This window comes from Carassius gibelio, chromosome B19 (genome assembly GCF_023724105.1).
Source record: "Carassius gibelio isolate Cgi1373 ecotype wild population from Czech Republic chromosome B19, carGib1.2-hapl.c, whole genome shotgun sequence".
Taxonomy (NCBI): domain Eukaryota; kingdom Metazoa; phylum Chordata; class Actinopteri; order Cypriniformes; family Cyprinidae; genus Carassius; species Carassius gibelio.
In genome coordinates this window covers 33,262,344-33,278,847 of record NC_068414.1, presented here as the reverse complement: position 1 = coordinate 33,278,847, position 16,504 = coordinate 33,262,344, and the positions used below count along the sequence as shown (strand labels likewise).

General features: G+C 38.7%; 3 protein-coding genes across 4 annotated transcripts in view; all 3 read right to left on the bottom strand.

The window, feature by feature from the left end:
* The window catches only part of LOC127979732 (antigen peptide transporter 2-like), a 412,715-nt gene that overhangs the window by 107,326 nt on the left and 288,885 nt on the right, over positions 1-16,504 (bottom strand). The gene's annotated exons all lie outside the window — the stretch shown is intronic.
* LOC127979735 (HLA class I histocompatibility antigen, A alpha chain) overlaps positions 1-16,504 on the bottom strand; it is a 340,316-nt gene that overhangs the window by 64,889 nt on the left and 258,923 nt on the right.
* The window catches only part of LOC127979734 (patr class I histocompatibility antigen, alpha chain E), a 268,175-nt gene continuing 263,587 nt past the window's right edge, over positions 11,917-16,504 (bottom strand). For all 3 annotated transcript variants that reach the window (XM_052585353.1, XM_052585351.1, XM_052585352.1), the window contains 6 exons: positions 15,193-15,486; positions 14,150-14,245; positions 13,935-14,047; positions 13,610-13,627; positions 13,337-13,379; positions 11,917-13,254 (listed from right to left, as the gene is read on the bottom strand). In XM_052585353.1, the coding sequence (XP_052441313.1) occupies positions 13,253-13,254; positions 13,337-13,379; positions 13,610-13,627; positions 13,935-14,047; positions 14,150-14,245; positions 15,193-15,486 (566 nt within the window). In that variant the 3' untranslated portion in view covers positions 11,917-13,252. The remainder of the gene's footprint in view (positions 13,255-13,336; positions 13,380-13,609; positions 13,628-13,934; positions 14,048-14,149; positions 14,246-15,192; positions 15,487-16,504) is intronic.

The following is a 16,504-nucleotide window of genomic DNA, read 5'->3' as shown; positions in this document are numbered from 1 at the left end:
CACAGCCGAGGAGACTGATGTTCTTGTAAGAGCAGTGAAAGACAGAGAAGGTGTGTTGTATGGGGATGGGAGAAACCCACCCAAAATAGCGTCGGTTAAACTGGCAGGGGAGGAAATAGCCACAATTGTTTCATCGATTTTTTTTTTTTCCTGGTTCTTGACGGACAAACAAATTTGTCAGATGTCCTTATATACATATATGTCTTGCCACTATCGGGCAAACAGGTCTGATCCTTAATTACTACAATTAGCCTGAATAATTTGTAAGCAAGATTTCACAATGATTTCCGTCATCTCATGTGTTAATATTTTTTTAGTGTAACAATTTATGATTTGCAAAAATAACTGTTGCATCTGTGTAGATTACATGAGCAAAGTGTATGCGCGTTGTGCACGCTATACATTATGGTCAAGCTTGCGCCCTTAAAATAGCATAATGAACAACGCGCAACGCGCCACTGACTTTAGACTAGGTTTTTTCTGGTCAGTGGCGCAATTGTTTAATGGAACAGCAAAATAGCACCAGGGATTGTTTGCGCCGGAACACGCCTCCTTTTTTGCGCTGAACCGCCCAGGGAGCGCAAGTTCATTCACTAATTTAGCGACGTGCTTCTGTGGAGGGAAAAGCGTGCTTTGCGCGGGTGCAAAATAGGAATGACACATGCGTCGGTGTACAAAGTCAATTGCGCTGGGTGCAAGATAGGGCCCCCAGAGTTAGATAAGTCCATAAATACCTTTTTCATTTCTGTGCATTCTGTAATTGTTATTTGACGCACCCACCGCTAGCCTAGCTTAGCACAAAGACTGGATGTAAATGGATAATGGTAGCATAGTAATCCCAATAAGTGACAAAATAATGCAAACATTTTCCTATTTACATGTTGTGATCTGTATAGTCACAGCGTGTACAAATAACAAGGCTATATGAGACAGAGACCATTTTTAATTGTATAAATACTGGGAACTATATTCTCTCTAGGCGTAGGAGCACAGCTAACGTTACTTGGGCGGAGTGGCTACTTGGGCTTTTCTAAAATTGCGGTAAGATATCTTACTGTTTGAGTGCATGCATTACTCCTGGATATTGGTTTGTTTGAACTCAGAGGAAGTGTCAGCCACGTTAAAAAAGTTAACAGCTTAAGTCATTTGTGGATTGCGAACCGTTTAAAACAATTCAGTTCGATTTGGTGAACTGATTGTTATGTGGAGGGTAGGGATGAACTCAATTGCAGACAGGAATGCACAAAACACAGTATTTAATATGGGAAAAAGGGGAAAACAAAAACCCACGAGGGGGAAAACAATGACAAGGGCAGAGACTAAATAACTAAACAAGACTGGGTTGACACGATTAAACAAAGACTCAAAACACTAGAACACTAACTACAAACAAACACTCAAGGGTAATACAAAGACTGCTTCAAGGGGTAACAATGGTACAATATCTCACGAGCTAACATGTAGAAACACATATGTGGAACAATCACAATGAACCAACAAAAGACAGAGCACACTAGGGGATATAAATAGGAAAACTAATCAAGACACAACAGGTGGCACAGGTAAGGCAATCACGACAACTAGGATAACAAGGGGGGCGGGGCAAGGGAATGAGACAACACAAGCACATGGCCCAAAGACAAGGCCATGTGCTTGTACACAAAACACGGGTCTGTCATGATCCTGCCTCAAGACCAGAGGAAAGTCAGGACATGAAGGCAGAATCATGACACTGGTTTAAAAAGATCCAGTTAAATCGAGTGATTCGTTCGCGAATCGGATATGACAAACTGCTTTGTTTTGAACTCTCTTACAACAGACACGGAAGAGAAGACAATGCTGAATAAAGTCATAGTTTTTGCTATTTTTGGACCAAAATGTATTTTTGATGCTTCAAAAAATTCTAATTGACCCTCTGATGTCACATGGACTGTTTTGAAGATGTTTTTCTTACCTTTCTGGACATGGACAGTATACCGTACACACAGCTTCAATGGAGGGACAGAAAGCTCTCGGACTAAATCTAAAATATCTTAAACTGTGTTCCAAAGATAAATGGAGGTCTTAATGGTTTGGAACGACATGAGGGTAAGTTATTAATGACATAATTTTCATTTTTGGGTGAACTATCCCTTTAAGAGTCCACACCAGTGGACGATATAATCTGTGTATTCTAAGCACACGCTCGTCCGCTGCTTTAAATTCTCGAGCAGGATTCTGTTTGGCTGTCCATGTTTTTAATTGTTCATCAGCTAGAAAAATTTTTTCATAAAGTGATTCCAACAATATCGTTTCTCTGTGCCTTTATTACTATAGCTTGTGGTGTGGACTCTGTGGTACTATTTTTTTAATACTCAGAACAATTTTTAAAACTACATCGTGATCTTTATAGTTTGGTGTGAACGGGCCTTTAAGGTTTATTATGATACATGGCAATCTAAAAATGGCAACAGTATTTGAAGTGAAGAAGTTCACTTCAAAAGGTGCAAAAGCAGAGCTGTTAAAATTATTAGGACTCTAACCACCCTGGTAAATGTCTTTTCATTTTACCACTATCTGGTAAGCGCTGCCATAGCCTGATGGCAAAAACTGAGAGACTTAGGAGGAGCTTCTTCCCCCAGGCCATCACTCAGGGCACTATAATATACCCAGCGCAATGCGACGCAAAGCGCAGCACAAGTGTGTTCACTAGTTTCAGTCCGGCGCTGTACGCATTTTCCTGTCCAGCGCCATGTCGCTTAATTAGCAAATGCATTCGTGCTCATTTTTGTGCCCATGAGCGTGGTGGTCTAAAAAAGAGGTGTGTTTAGGCGCATTTGCTATTTTAAGGAGCGAAAATAGACTGCGCCATAGACCAACTCAAACCTGGTCTAAAGTCTGGTGCAATGTTTTTTCTTTGTTATTTAAAGAGCGTACACCCTGCTTATTAAACACAGGGACGCACAGCAGCACACAAACATGCCAAATATAAAAAATATTAGATGTAAAAAATTTAAGGATTGCAATGCATACAATTTTTTTTGCATTTATATATATATATATATATATATATATATATATATATATATATATATATATATAAGCCTACATGTCATAATGGAAAGTCATCGCATGTATCAGAATTAATCTATTTGCCAGCACACGAGCAGCTCCGTTTCTGAGACGTGTTCTGTCTTTGTGCAAATGGCTCTTAAAGGGAATGGAAGATGAGACTCTGATTGGTCTGTTGCACGTTATGCCCAAAAAACACCCATTACTCATTAAGAGAATAGGGACAACAAGTTTAGATCATGCACGCCACCACGCCAACAGTTTTTCCATCATTAAAATACAAAAAGTGGATTTGGACATGCCCTGAGTGCAATGTCACCTTGCGATTTACACTTTGCGTTTAGATCGTTAAAATAGGGCCCTCCGTCTCTTAACTTCTACATGTCTCCACTTAATATTCACTTTAAAATATATCATCATTCTACCTCACACTGACATACTGAAAGTGTCAACCTGTTTGCACATTTGCCTTTTGCACATTCCTGTGTATCTTAATATTTAAGACTACATATACTATCATGCACATTATATTAAATTCTACAGTATGATTTTTTTAATTATATGTTATTCTTATATTTTTCTTTACTTTTATTTCATTTTCATACCTATATTTATGTATATTTTCCTCTGTGTTTAATTCTTTAATAATTGCACTGTCTATGGAGTGGACCTGACTCACATTTCACTGCTGGTTAAATATTGTCTGTATGATCATTAATGTGACAAATAAAACTGTAACAGCAGACCCCTATCAGAACCATTGATGAAAAGAAACATGGATTACCAGGAGCCCTGCTGTTATTTCTACTATCTCTTAGGAGTTATAAAAAGATTAGATGGATGGAGTTTAAAGCTAAACTCTAACTTTTTTAAATTTTACATTTACATTTACATTTACATTTAATCATTTAGCAGACGCTTTTATCCAAAGCGACTTACAAATGAGAACAATAGAAGCAGTCAGGTCAACAAGAGAACTAAAAAACAACAGGATACAAGTGCCATGATAAGTCTCAGTTAGTCTAGTATAGAAACGCATAGGCAGTTTTTTTTAAAATATATATATATATTTACATTTACATTTACATTTAATCATTTAGCAGACGCTTTTATCCAAAGCGACTTACAAATGAGAACAATAGAAGCAGTCAGGTCAACAAGAGAACAACAACAGAATACAAGTGCCATGACAAGTCTCAGTTAGTCTATTATAGAACGCATAGCCAGGTGTATATAATTTTTTTTCTTGAAAATGAGTAAAGACTCAGCTGCACGAATTGAGATTGGGAGGTCATTCCACCAGCTGGGCACAGTCCAGGAAAAGGTCCGTGAGAGTGATTTTGAACTTCTTTGGGATGGCACCACAAGGCGTCATTCACTTGCAGAGCGCAAACTTCTGGAGGGCACATAGGATTTAACCAGTGAGTTTAGGTAAGTTGGTGCCGTGCCAGTGGTTGTCCTGTAGGCAAGCATCAGTACCTTGACTTTGATGCGAGCGTCTACTGGTAGCCAGTGTAACCTGATGATGAGGAGAGGAGTAACGTGAGCTTTTTTGGCTCATTGAAGACAAACCTCGCTGCTGCATTCCGGAGCAATTACAGAGGCTTGACAGTACATGCAGGAAGAGCCAGGAGAGCATTACAATAGTCCAGTCTGGAGAGAACAAGAGCTTGGACAAGAAGTTGGGTTGCTTGCTCTGACAGGAAGGGTCTAATCTTCCTAATGTTGTATAAGGCAAACCTGCAGGACCAGGTAATTGTAGCAATATGGTCTGTGAAGCTTAACTGATGGTCCATCACAACTCCTAGGTTTCTGGCTGTCCTCGAAGGAGTAATGGTTGATGAGCCCAGTTTAGTACTGATCAAATTGGTGCAGCAGCGTTATCCAGCCTTATTAGCTAGAAGACGATAGAAAAATACTCACCCTAAACTTTTTGATGTAACTTGAAACGTTTAATGCCCTTCTCCGTGCGATGAAATTCATTTACAGTAACGGGGGAAGTTCTTGTAAGATGAAAATCATCTTCTCCTCTTGTAAATGTGAAAGCTCTACAGAAAGAGCAATGGATTACGGCACATCACCGGATTTAAAAAAATTTCACTAAGGAAAAAAATTGTGTACAAGAGCAGAGCTAAACTGTCCAAATTACATTTACATTTATTCATTTAGCAGACGCCTTTATCCAAAGCGACTTACAAATGAAGACAGTGGAACCAATCAAAAACAACAAAAAGAACAATGATATATAAGTGCTATAACAAGTCTCAATTAGGTTAACACAGTACATGTAGCATGGGATTTTAAATAATATAATAAATAAAAAGAAAACAGATAGAATAAAAAAGAATAGATCAAGCTAGTGTTAGAGATCTTTACACATACACAAAACACACTCACACACACACACACACATACAATTGCATAATAAATGAAAAGAAAATAGAATACAAAAAGATTAGAAGAGTAGTTAGATTTTTTTTTAAAGAATAGAATTAGAATAGTGAGTGTTAAAGTTAGAGGGTCAATAAAGATGGAAGAGATGTGTTTTAAGCCGATTCTTGAAGATGGCTAAGGACTCAGTTGCCCGGATTGAGTTGGGGAGGTCATTCCACCAGGAGGGAACATTTAATTTAAAAGTCCGTAAAAGTGACTTTGTGCTTCTTTGGGATGGCACAATCAAGCAACGTTCACTTGCAGAACGCAAGCTTCTAGAAGGCACATAAGTCTGAAGTAACAAATTTAGGTAAATGGGTGCAGAGCCAGTGGTAGATTTGTAGGCAAACATCAATGCCTTGAATTTTATGCGAGCAGCTATTGGTAGCCAGTGCAAACTGATAAACAGAGGTGTGACGTGTATTCTTTTTGGCTCATTAAAAATTAATCTTGCTGCCGTGTTCTGGATTAATTGTAAAGGTTTGATAGAACTGGCTGGAAGACCTGCCAAGAGGGCATTGCAATAGTTCAGCCTGGACAGAACAAGAGCTTGAACAAGGAGTTGTGCAGCATGTTCCAAAAGAAAGGGCCTGATCTTTTTGATGTTGAAGAAAGCAAATCTGCAAGATCTGACAGTTTTAGCAATGTGGTCTGAGAAAGTCAGCTGATTATCAATCATAACTGCAAGGCTTCTAGCTGTTTTTGAAGGAGTTATGGTTGATGTGCCTAACTTGATGGTGAAATTGTGATGAAACGATGGGTTTGCTGGAATCACAAACAGTTCTGTCTTGGCAAGGTTGAGTTGAAGGTGATGGTCCATCATCCAGGAAGAAATATCTGTTGGACAAGCTGAGATGCGAATAGCTACCGTCAGATCATCAGGATGGAATTAAAGGTAGAGTTGAGTGTCATCAGCATAGCAGTGGTATGAAAAGCCATGTTTCTGAATGACAGAACCTAATGATGCCATGTAGACAGAGAAGAGAAGTGGTCCAAGAACTGAGCCCTGAGGCACCCCAGTAGATAGATGTTGTGACTTGGACACCTCACCTCTCCAAGATACTTTGAAGGACCTACAGTATCTGATAGGTAAGACTCAAACCATTGAAGTGTGGTTCATGAAATGCCTTTTGCCAGTAGGGTTGATAGAAGGATCTGGTGGTTAACCATGTCAAGAGCAGCGGACAGATCAAGCAGGATAAGTACTGAAGATTTGGATTCTGCTCTTGCCAGTCTTAGAGCTTCAACAACTGAGAGCAAGGTCGTCTCAGTTGAATGTCCACTTCTGAAGCCAGATTGGTTGCTGTCAAGGACGTTGTTGTGTGTGAGAAATGTAGAAACTTGGTTGAACACAGTTCGTTCAAGTGTTTTTGCAATGAAAGGAAGAAGGGAAACTGGTCTGTAGTTCTCTAAAATAGATGGGTTGAGGTTGGGTTTCTTAAGTAGTGGAGTTATACGTGCATGTCTAAATTATGAGGGAAAACACCAGTGTGGAGGGAAGTGTTGATGATGTGAGTGAATGCAGGTACAACTGCAGGAGAAATGGCTTGAAGGAGATGAGATAGAATAGGATCAAGCGGGCAAGTAGTAGGGTGATTAGAAAAGATGAGTTTTGAGACTTCTGCCTCAGAGAGTGAAGAGAAGGATGTAAATGAGCGTAAGTTTGCTGGTGATATGAGCTTGACTGATTGTGGTGTGGAAAATTGTGCACTAATGTGTTTAATTTTATTAATGAAAAATGTCTCAAAGTCGTCAGCTATTAGAGATGAAGCAGGAGGGGGAGGAGGAGGACAAAGAAGTGAGGAAAATGTTTTAAAAAGAATGCGAGAGATAGACGAATTGTTAATTTTGTTATGGTAGTATGTCATTTTAGCAGTTGAGACATTAGCAGAGAAAGAAGATAGGAGTGACTGATACACATTAAGGTCAGTAGTATTTTTGGACTTGCGCCACACCCTTTCAGAAGCTCTAAGCTTAGAACGGTGTTCGCGTAGAACATCAGATAACCAAGGGGCAGAAGGTGTGTTATGGGCTGGCCTGGAAGATAAGGGGCAAACAGTGTCTAACCAAGATGAAAGAGTGGAGCAGAAAGTATCAGTAGCACTGTTAGCATCCAAAGATGCAAACAGTTTAAGGGAAGGAAGTGAAGATGAAACCATTGCAGATAGCCGGGAAGGTGAAAGTGTGCGTTGGTTACGTCGAAAGATGACATGTGGAGGGGTAAGTGATGTGTCAGGGATCATGTTGAGGTTAAGAGTGAGGAGGAAGTGATCCGACGTGTGCAGTGGAGTAACCAGAACATGATCAGTAGAGCAGTTTTGTGTATAAATAAGGTCCAGTTGGTTGCCTGATTTGTGAGTAGCAGTAGTTGACACTCGGTTGAGATCAAAAGAGGCAAGCAGAGTGTGGAAATCGGCAAACAGAGGTTTATCTAGGTGGATGTTGAAATCTCCAAGCATAACTAGGGGAGTACCATTCTCAGAAAAGGTTGAGAGCAACACATCTAATTCATCCAAAAAGTTACCCAGTGGTCCTGGGGGTTGATAGACAACTACAAAATGTATTTTAAACAGGTAGGTAACAGTAACTGAATGAGATTCAAAAGAGTTGTTGATACCCAAAGATGGTAAAGGATTAAACTTCCAATCATTAGAGATGACCAGACCAGTACCTCCACCTCTTCCAGTCAAACGGGGGGAGTGGGAAAAAGAGAAATTATCGGAGAGTGCTGCAGGTGTAGCAGTGTCATCTGGTTTGATCCAGGTCTCTGTTAGGGCCATGAGATTAAGCTTTGAATGACTAATAATAGAAGAAATGAAATCGGCTTTGTTTACAAGACTGTCGACATTGTGTGATGTGTGGTTTGTGAGTGGTAGTGACAGTAGGGATCTGGAAACACATAGTAAATTGAAAATATTATTGATTTATTTTGTGCTCGATTCATGAATCGATACATTGAGATTGATTGATCAAAACATTAAATAAAAACAGGTTTTTCATTTAAAAATCAATTACACATTAAGTTACCAAATATTAATCACTTTGAGAATCTCGAGTGGTGTCACGAGGAAATATTGGTTTAACCGTCAACACTGTCCCCTAGTGGTCGGGAGCACTTCCATTCTGTTGTGGAATACTGTAGTTGTGTTGTGAACTTGTGTTTGCTTTTTTAATGGCCTTTTTGTTGTGCACTACTGGGCCCAGTGTTGGGCAAGCTACTTGGAAAATGTAGTGAGCTAAGCTACCAGTTACTCTACAGTAAATGAAGCTTCACTACACTGAAGCTATCATCTAAGCTACTTTTAAAATTAAATATGTATGTTGAACACGTTTTATTACAAGTCAATGCTATCTCAGTGCTCAAAACTGCCAGTCAAACAGATAGGCAGGTGTAATTGTTTAGTTTAATAGTTTTTTGTGTTCCTTATCAATTTGGCAACAAAAACAATCAAAATACATGTACGCACATTAACAATGTGCGCACAAGTAAGTGTATGCACCTGTTGCATGGGCATGCTTAATATACTGTAGGACTTTGCAGAACAAAATGCCAGATATATCACAATAAAATATAATATATCACAATATATTTTAAGAAATATATTGGTAAACATATTTTCCTTTCGTAAGGGCGGACCCTGATAATTTTTACAAGCAGCATCTGAAAACATATTTTCTCTCTGTTATCTCGGTCAGTGCCATGTACTTGTCGAGGTACGGCCACGGCTACTCACTCCTCGGGATTAACTGTTCTCTGACCTCATCCTATGCCATCATTTCATCAAATAATTTTTTGCGTGACTGGCCAAGGAGTGGTACCATCCGGAGCAGAAGGTGGCGGTAATGCATCATAAAGATGGTTGGTTGCTATCCACCGTGAACACGAACAAGATGAAGTAGCGCCGTCGCGTCACTACCATAGACAGTAAAAGAAATGGACACAGCGACCCCATTGGAACTCAATTGAGACAAATGAAGCCCAGTTTTAGCGTTTTTTAGCACTTCCGTTTCTGACGCGCAGACTCAAACGAAGCTTGACGACGTCAGCAACCTGTCTGACAGATGTAAATCTTCTAGTAGCTGTGCGTGCAAACTGCCATCGTTAATCTTGCAGAGACGGCGAGCTTGAGCGGGGAGTTCTTTGTCGTGAGTGAGCAGGAGTAAGTATTCTGATTAATTATTTTGTATAGTATTTTAAAATGTAATGCCAGTACGCCATATTAAGTTAATTGCCTGCGAGCTTCTCCACCTGTCTGTACGGCAATGCGACAGAGAGCCGAGTGGTTATGACGCAATCGTTAGCCTATTTTTTACAAAAACTGTTTATACGGGGCCATAATGTAACATAGAAGGTAATGGAGCCCTTTATATATTGTCGTGTATCTTTAGAAATAAATAATGGACAAACAGAGTCTTTAAACGCCTCAGATGTAAAGTTATTCGCTGTCAAAGTGACGCCAAAATGAATGGGAGTCAATGGGAATGCTAACGCAAGTGAAGTTCTGCTAAAAGATGGCAGCCCCTTGGTCACTACTGATCCAGGATCAGCGATCTTAGCAGTTGTATTTCCCGATTTGAGTTTGAGCCATGGTTGCCAGGGTAGCGGTTTTCCCGCACAATTGGGCTATTTTAGAAAAGGAGTTGCGGGAAAAAATACGGAGTTGCGGGTTGCGGTTTTTTGGGCTACATTTATGATGTACTGCGGCCGCAAAAAAATAAATAAAATAAAATAATTGTGGACAAAGATAAAAGTGAACCTTTTATTAGTGGGTGTTGATCCCCCGGGAATTAATACTTGCGAGTAGTATTAATACTTGAGCGCGCGCCACATGTGCTTTGACATCACAAATCAAGCATCATCATCACGTCACTCACATCATGAGAGCGTTGTAGTCAGAAGCGTTGGTTCGGTTGTCTGTGGATGAACAAGCAGCATTCTAAAATGTCAGGTAAATGGGGAAAGTATGGAAAGAAGTATCGCAAAGAATGGGAGACAGAGAAAGGATTAAAGGAGTGGATTCAAAGTGTTCCAAATGATGATAGAATAGTGTATTATATATATATATATATATATATATATATATATATATATATATATATATATATATAATAGTGTATTCTGTATTAAAAAAAAAGTGTGTGCAAAGAATTTGGGTAAGACAAAAGGCGAATACTTTAAACTTAAACTTATATACATTTATTTTAAGGCCCTTTGTGGGAATCCAGCCGTTGTCTAATCTGATTGGACACTGAAAAATTGGGCTAGTTTTCATTCTATTTGGGCGGGTTTTGAGTTGTCATTGGGCTGGAAATATTTCTGGGACCTGGCAACCCTGGTTTGAGCTTCAGAAATGCTTGCGAAAATGTAGCTTGTGTGGAAGCTACCGCTCTACTTGGTAAAAAAAAAAGAGCTTCGCTACTGAAAAGCTATTTGATTCAGAAAGTAGCGAAGCTACGACCAAGCTACTGAGAAATATAGTTAAACTAGTAGCTTCGCTACTTGTAGCGATGCTACTGCCCAACACTGACTGGGCCACCATAGATAACAGCTTTCTGAGGCTTCCAGTAGATGCAGCAGACCCCTTCTGGCTTATACCTATGAGCTGATAAAAATTGATAATGCCCATTCAGTCGAGTGATAACATTAGAAGCGGGTGGGCTCTTAATTTAACATTAAGACATAAAACTTAAATAATTACAGAGCACCACACATGACATGCAAGAAAAAATAAATACATTTTATTAAAATGCAAATGTAAATCGAGGGAACGCAATATTAATTGTGTGCATGTTTTAGTACATCAAGGGAACGAATTAGTAAATTGTGCACACAATTTATTAATTTCTTCTTGCATGTCATGTGCGGGGCTCCTTAATTAATGATGAACTGCAGAGTTGATTTTTTCTTTCTTTCAGAAAATCATTCTTTAATGTCTAAAAGTACAAGATTCCTGAAATGAAAATATAATTTTAAGTATACATGTTATAAAAACTTGAAAATAAGTACAGCAACCAAGTGCAATATCCCTTAATGACCCTTGACAAGTTTTTATAAATTTACAAGTAAATCGTCTGAGACGTAATCACTTTAAAAGAGTGCTTCACTGAGAATCTACTAATTTTACCTGACTTCACATTTGTGCCAGAAGTTTTTATTTCATGTTCTTCTGAATGAAGGATTGTTTCTAAACAGAACAAATTAATCAGAATCCGATATCAGAAAGAGCTTTATTGCCAAGTATGCCTGCGCATACAAGGAATTTATTTTAGTGACATAAGCTTCCAGTACACAGAGACAACAACACACAGACAAAAACATAAAGAAAAATTTGGCAAATAAATAAGTGTATAAATAATTGTGCTAAAATGATAATGGAATAGGATTGATTGAGATGCAGGGATGTACTAGGATGGAGGAGTAACAAATAAATATAAGGATATTGCACATTTTTATTGCATAAGCATAAGTGGGGAACATTTAACTGTTCATGAGGTAGATTTCCTGGGGAAAGAAACTGTTCTTGTGTCTGACTGTTCTGGTATTTGTTGCTCTGAGGCACCAGCCAGATGGCAAAAGTTCAAAGATGGGGTGACTTGGATGTGAGGGATCCAGAGTGATTTTCTGAGCCCTTTTCCTCACTCTGGATGTATACAGTTCTTGAAGGGTGGGCAGAGGAGCACCAATAATCCTTTCTGCAGTCCGAACAGTTCTCTGTAGTCTTCTGATGTCTGATTTTGTTGCTGAACCAAACCAGACAGTTATTGAAGTACACAGTACAGACTCAATGACGGCTGAGTAGAACTGTTTCAGCAGCTCCTGTGGCAGGTTAAAATTCCTCAGCTGGTGAAGGAAGAACAAATTCCATTTTTCACAGTGGAGTCAATGTGAATGTCCCACTTCAGGTCCTGAGAGATGGTGGTGAATGACTCCACTGCAGTCACAGTTCTGTTCATGATGGTGAGTGGGGGGAGAGCAGGGGGGTTCCTCCTGAAGTCCAAGATCATCTCTTCTGTTTTGAGCGTGTTAAGCTATAGGTTGTTAAGACTGCACCAGACAGCCAGCTGCTCAACCTCTTGTCTGTAAGCAGACTCATCACAGTCGTGGATGAGGCCGAGGACTGTAGGTCTTTTTAGCCACTCTAATCTCTTTGTTCAGTGTGTCCCTGGCCTGATTGTACAAGACTCTGTCCCCATTTCTGTAGTTATCCTCTTTGGCCTGACGAAGATGTCTGAGTTTTACTGTAAACCATGGCTTATCATTGTTGAATGTTAAATAAGTCCTGGTAGGAATGCATATATCCTCACAGAAACTAATATAGGATGTTACGGTCTCTGTGAGTTCGTCCAGATCGGTGGTAGCAGCTTCAAAAACACTCCAATCAGTGATGTCAAAACAAGATTGTAAATCCTGCTGTTTCGATGGTTCATCTCTTCACAGTCTTTACTACAGGTTTAGCAGATTTAGTTTCTGCTTGTAGGTCGGTATAAGATGAACCAGACAGTGATCAGAACGTCCCAAAGCTGCTCGTGGAACAGAGTGATATGCATCCTTTATTGTGGTGTAACAGTGATCCAATATATTATATTACTGTCTTTGGTGGGACATGTAACATGTTTTTTGTATGTAACAAAATGAGGTTTGTATGTTTAGGCCAGAAGATTGTTATTCTGGTTGACAGAAAGATTATAAACCTTTTATATGTATATTTAGTACTGTATAAAGAGAAGATGTGAGCATCAGCTTCAGTTCTCTCTGTCATCTTGTGTCTCCTGAAATGACACAAAAGTATATACAGTATTATATACTTGTTATCTCTCTTGACTGAGACAAACTGTAGTAAAACACACTTACACTGTCCTGTAAGACTGGAGCTGCTAGAATCACCATCATCAGGCTGCAACAGAAAATGTTTATTTTAAAGCATTGTTACAATATTTAACAATTTAGATTGGGACAGCAATATAGACATATAATAATATAGTATTAATGTATGTTTTAATTACAATAAAAGTTTCATCTTTTTTTAAAATTGAATGGTTAATCACTACCAACTCTTTATACATTTATATGGCTATAGTGTGCTACTAAAGAGTATTTATCAAATACAGATTTCATTATACTTACTTTCTTCTGAATTAGAGCCTGAAAAGCAATGACAAATGTTTACTGTAAGTTCAGTCATTATTTACCAATACAAAACATTGAAACAAAGCATAAACACCTATATTAAGTATAAAGGTATAATTGCAGGTGTGATATTACTCAAGAAATAAACTTTTAGACGTTATTTTAAATTAATGGATGAATTACAATTTTTTTTTTTCAAATAAATAATGAGGACATTAATAACATGTTAAGCTGTAAGTTGTTTTCACATTTTCCCTCCATTAAAACACTGACTGAGTGATTAATATAATGTGATATATTTCAGAAAATTGTTTTAACATACCTTCTCTTGTTCACTTATGTTTGTTTTCGTGGTACCAGTGCTAGTAGTGTAGGTTTGTGTATTTGTGGTGATTGTTCGCTCTACAGTGCTTTGATTGAATGGGCAGCTATAATCTGTCACACAGCACAATGTATAATGTCAAAATAACATAATATTTGCATTTTTATTTTACTTTGTTTTATCCAAAATAAAATAGATCTGAGTTTGGATCTTACTCTGTTTGCGGTACACTAAAAACCCAATGACTGCAAATACAGCAAACAGGATGACAGCAATAACACCGAAGATAACACCGAATGGATCAGGTGCCCCTGTTGAGTCAGAAGATACAAAAGGATTATTCAAAGAGCATAACTATGATAATGGAGGTGTGATTCAGTATATGCTATTACGCAAGTGTAAATGAATGATGTCAAGAATTAAATATACAGGGGGTATTGAAAGTGTGTATACCTCTGTTAAAATTGCAAATAAATCTAATTAAAATCATGTCAAATATTTTACTGACTCTAATGTAATATTAAAGCCAACAACATTCATGTAAGAAACAAGAAACTTTAAAGACATTTATACCTACTGTATACAGTAAATTAGATATTTCAGGTTTTTTTATATGTAATACATTTACAGACATTTCTAAAATTCTATTTTCACTTTGTCATTATGGGGTACTGAGTGTGGATCAGTGAGAAACAATATAAACTATCGTAGTATAAGGCTGCAATATAACAACATTTAAAAAAGTGAAGGGGGTCAGAATATGTTCTGAATACACTGTATGCAGGCATGTAGTGAGAGCTTCCATCCTCTGCTGAGACCTTTACAGGGAAGTCGTGGCCTAATGGTTAGAGAGTCGGACACCCAATCGAAAGGTTGTGAGTTCTAGTCTCGGGCCGGATGGAATTGTGGGTGGGGGGAGTGCATGTACAGTTCTCTCTCCATCTTCAATACCACGACTTAGGTGCCCTTGAGCAAGGCATCGAACCCCCAACTGCTCCCCGGGCGCCGCAGCATAAGTGGCTGCCCATTGCTCCGGGTGTGTGCTCACAGTGTGTGTGTGTGTGTGTGTGTTCACTGCTCTGTGTGTGTGCGTTTCGGATGGGTTAAATGCAGAGCACGAATTCTGAGTATGGGTAATTGTAATTGTTTAAATTTTTATGTATTTTTCAATAAATGTCCTTGTTAATAGACCTAATATAGTTTGAAGTTAAACACAGGAGAGTCAATATTTGTTGTTCACTCTTCTAATTTCTCTTACCCGGGTTAGTCCTGATCTCTGTCTCTGTCAGGATCTTTCTGATGGTTTCACCCTTGTGATGCACCACACAGATGAACTTGTTGTTCTTCCACTCTTCAGGTGTAACTCTGAGTTCGCTCGTCTTCTGAAAGGTCCCGTCCTCATTGGGAAGAAGTTCACCAAGATCCACATCATCATGATGCTCTTGGTCATTCTTCATCCAGGAGATTGTTACTTCTTTGGGGTAAAATCCTGTAGCATGACACATGACTGGAGACGAGGAAGACCTCTGCAGCACAGACACCTGAGGAGAGACTGAAGAGAGAGAGAGATTGAATTCAAGTGATCTTAAATTTAAATGTCTTCCCAATCAAGTCCTCTATAAACCCCAGCACACTGTCTGTGAAGACTGGTCTTCAGTGAGTTCTCTGTATAATGTCAGATAGAGGGTGAAGTGTGCTGGAACAGATGCTGGAAAATTCTCTCCAGGAGGAGCTGATGTCCTTTCTCTGCAACCTTTCCTAAACTTTCACTACTGCTAATAATAACTAAATTAAAAAAAACAACTCAAACAGATCTCCTTGTCATTCTAGCCAGTCTAATTTGACAAACAAACCCATTTTGACAGTCTTGACAGCACAGTAATGTTCTCTAGTTCATCCAGGACCCCGATAGTAAACACTACAGACTTCATTATGAGTCTCTGTTGATGTGGATCTGTGCTCTTTAACATCAGGAAGATCAGATTCATCTTATATGAGTATGTTATACAAATCTTTATCCAGGCTTTAGTCAAATCAGATCTGTTCTGCTGCTCTTACTGCAGTCCAGAGACAGACCGCTAACTGTCATCTAGTCAATAAATACACAAGCAGTCTTTTACCTGTTGTGTTTATGAAAATGATAACCTGTGGTTAAGTGTCCCTCGAGGGTCCAGTAATGATAGTTCATGACTTGCAGGGCTCTGATCAGCAAACTCAAAGCTACCAGTTGATGTGGTTTCAACAAACTCATTAATTTAATAAAATCTTTAGTAATAAGAGCCCAACTGTTATAACTGAACTGAGCTTTAGCCACTAAAACACATCAGACCTGCATCAGTTTATACTTTTCTATCCAGTTCCTCAATTTAACAGGTTTAGATGAACATGCTGCTTCTGAACCTGTTCAGCAATCACTTTAAAGATAGTCTTTATTATTAATTTCTATAAACAAAACACATGATCTGTTTTTCTTTGATCAAAACAATCTCTGAAAGAAAGAATACATTTCTAGTGTAAAAGACTGTTTAACAAAACATGCATGGCTATATATTCATATTTCTGCTGCTGGA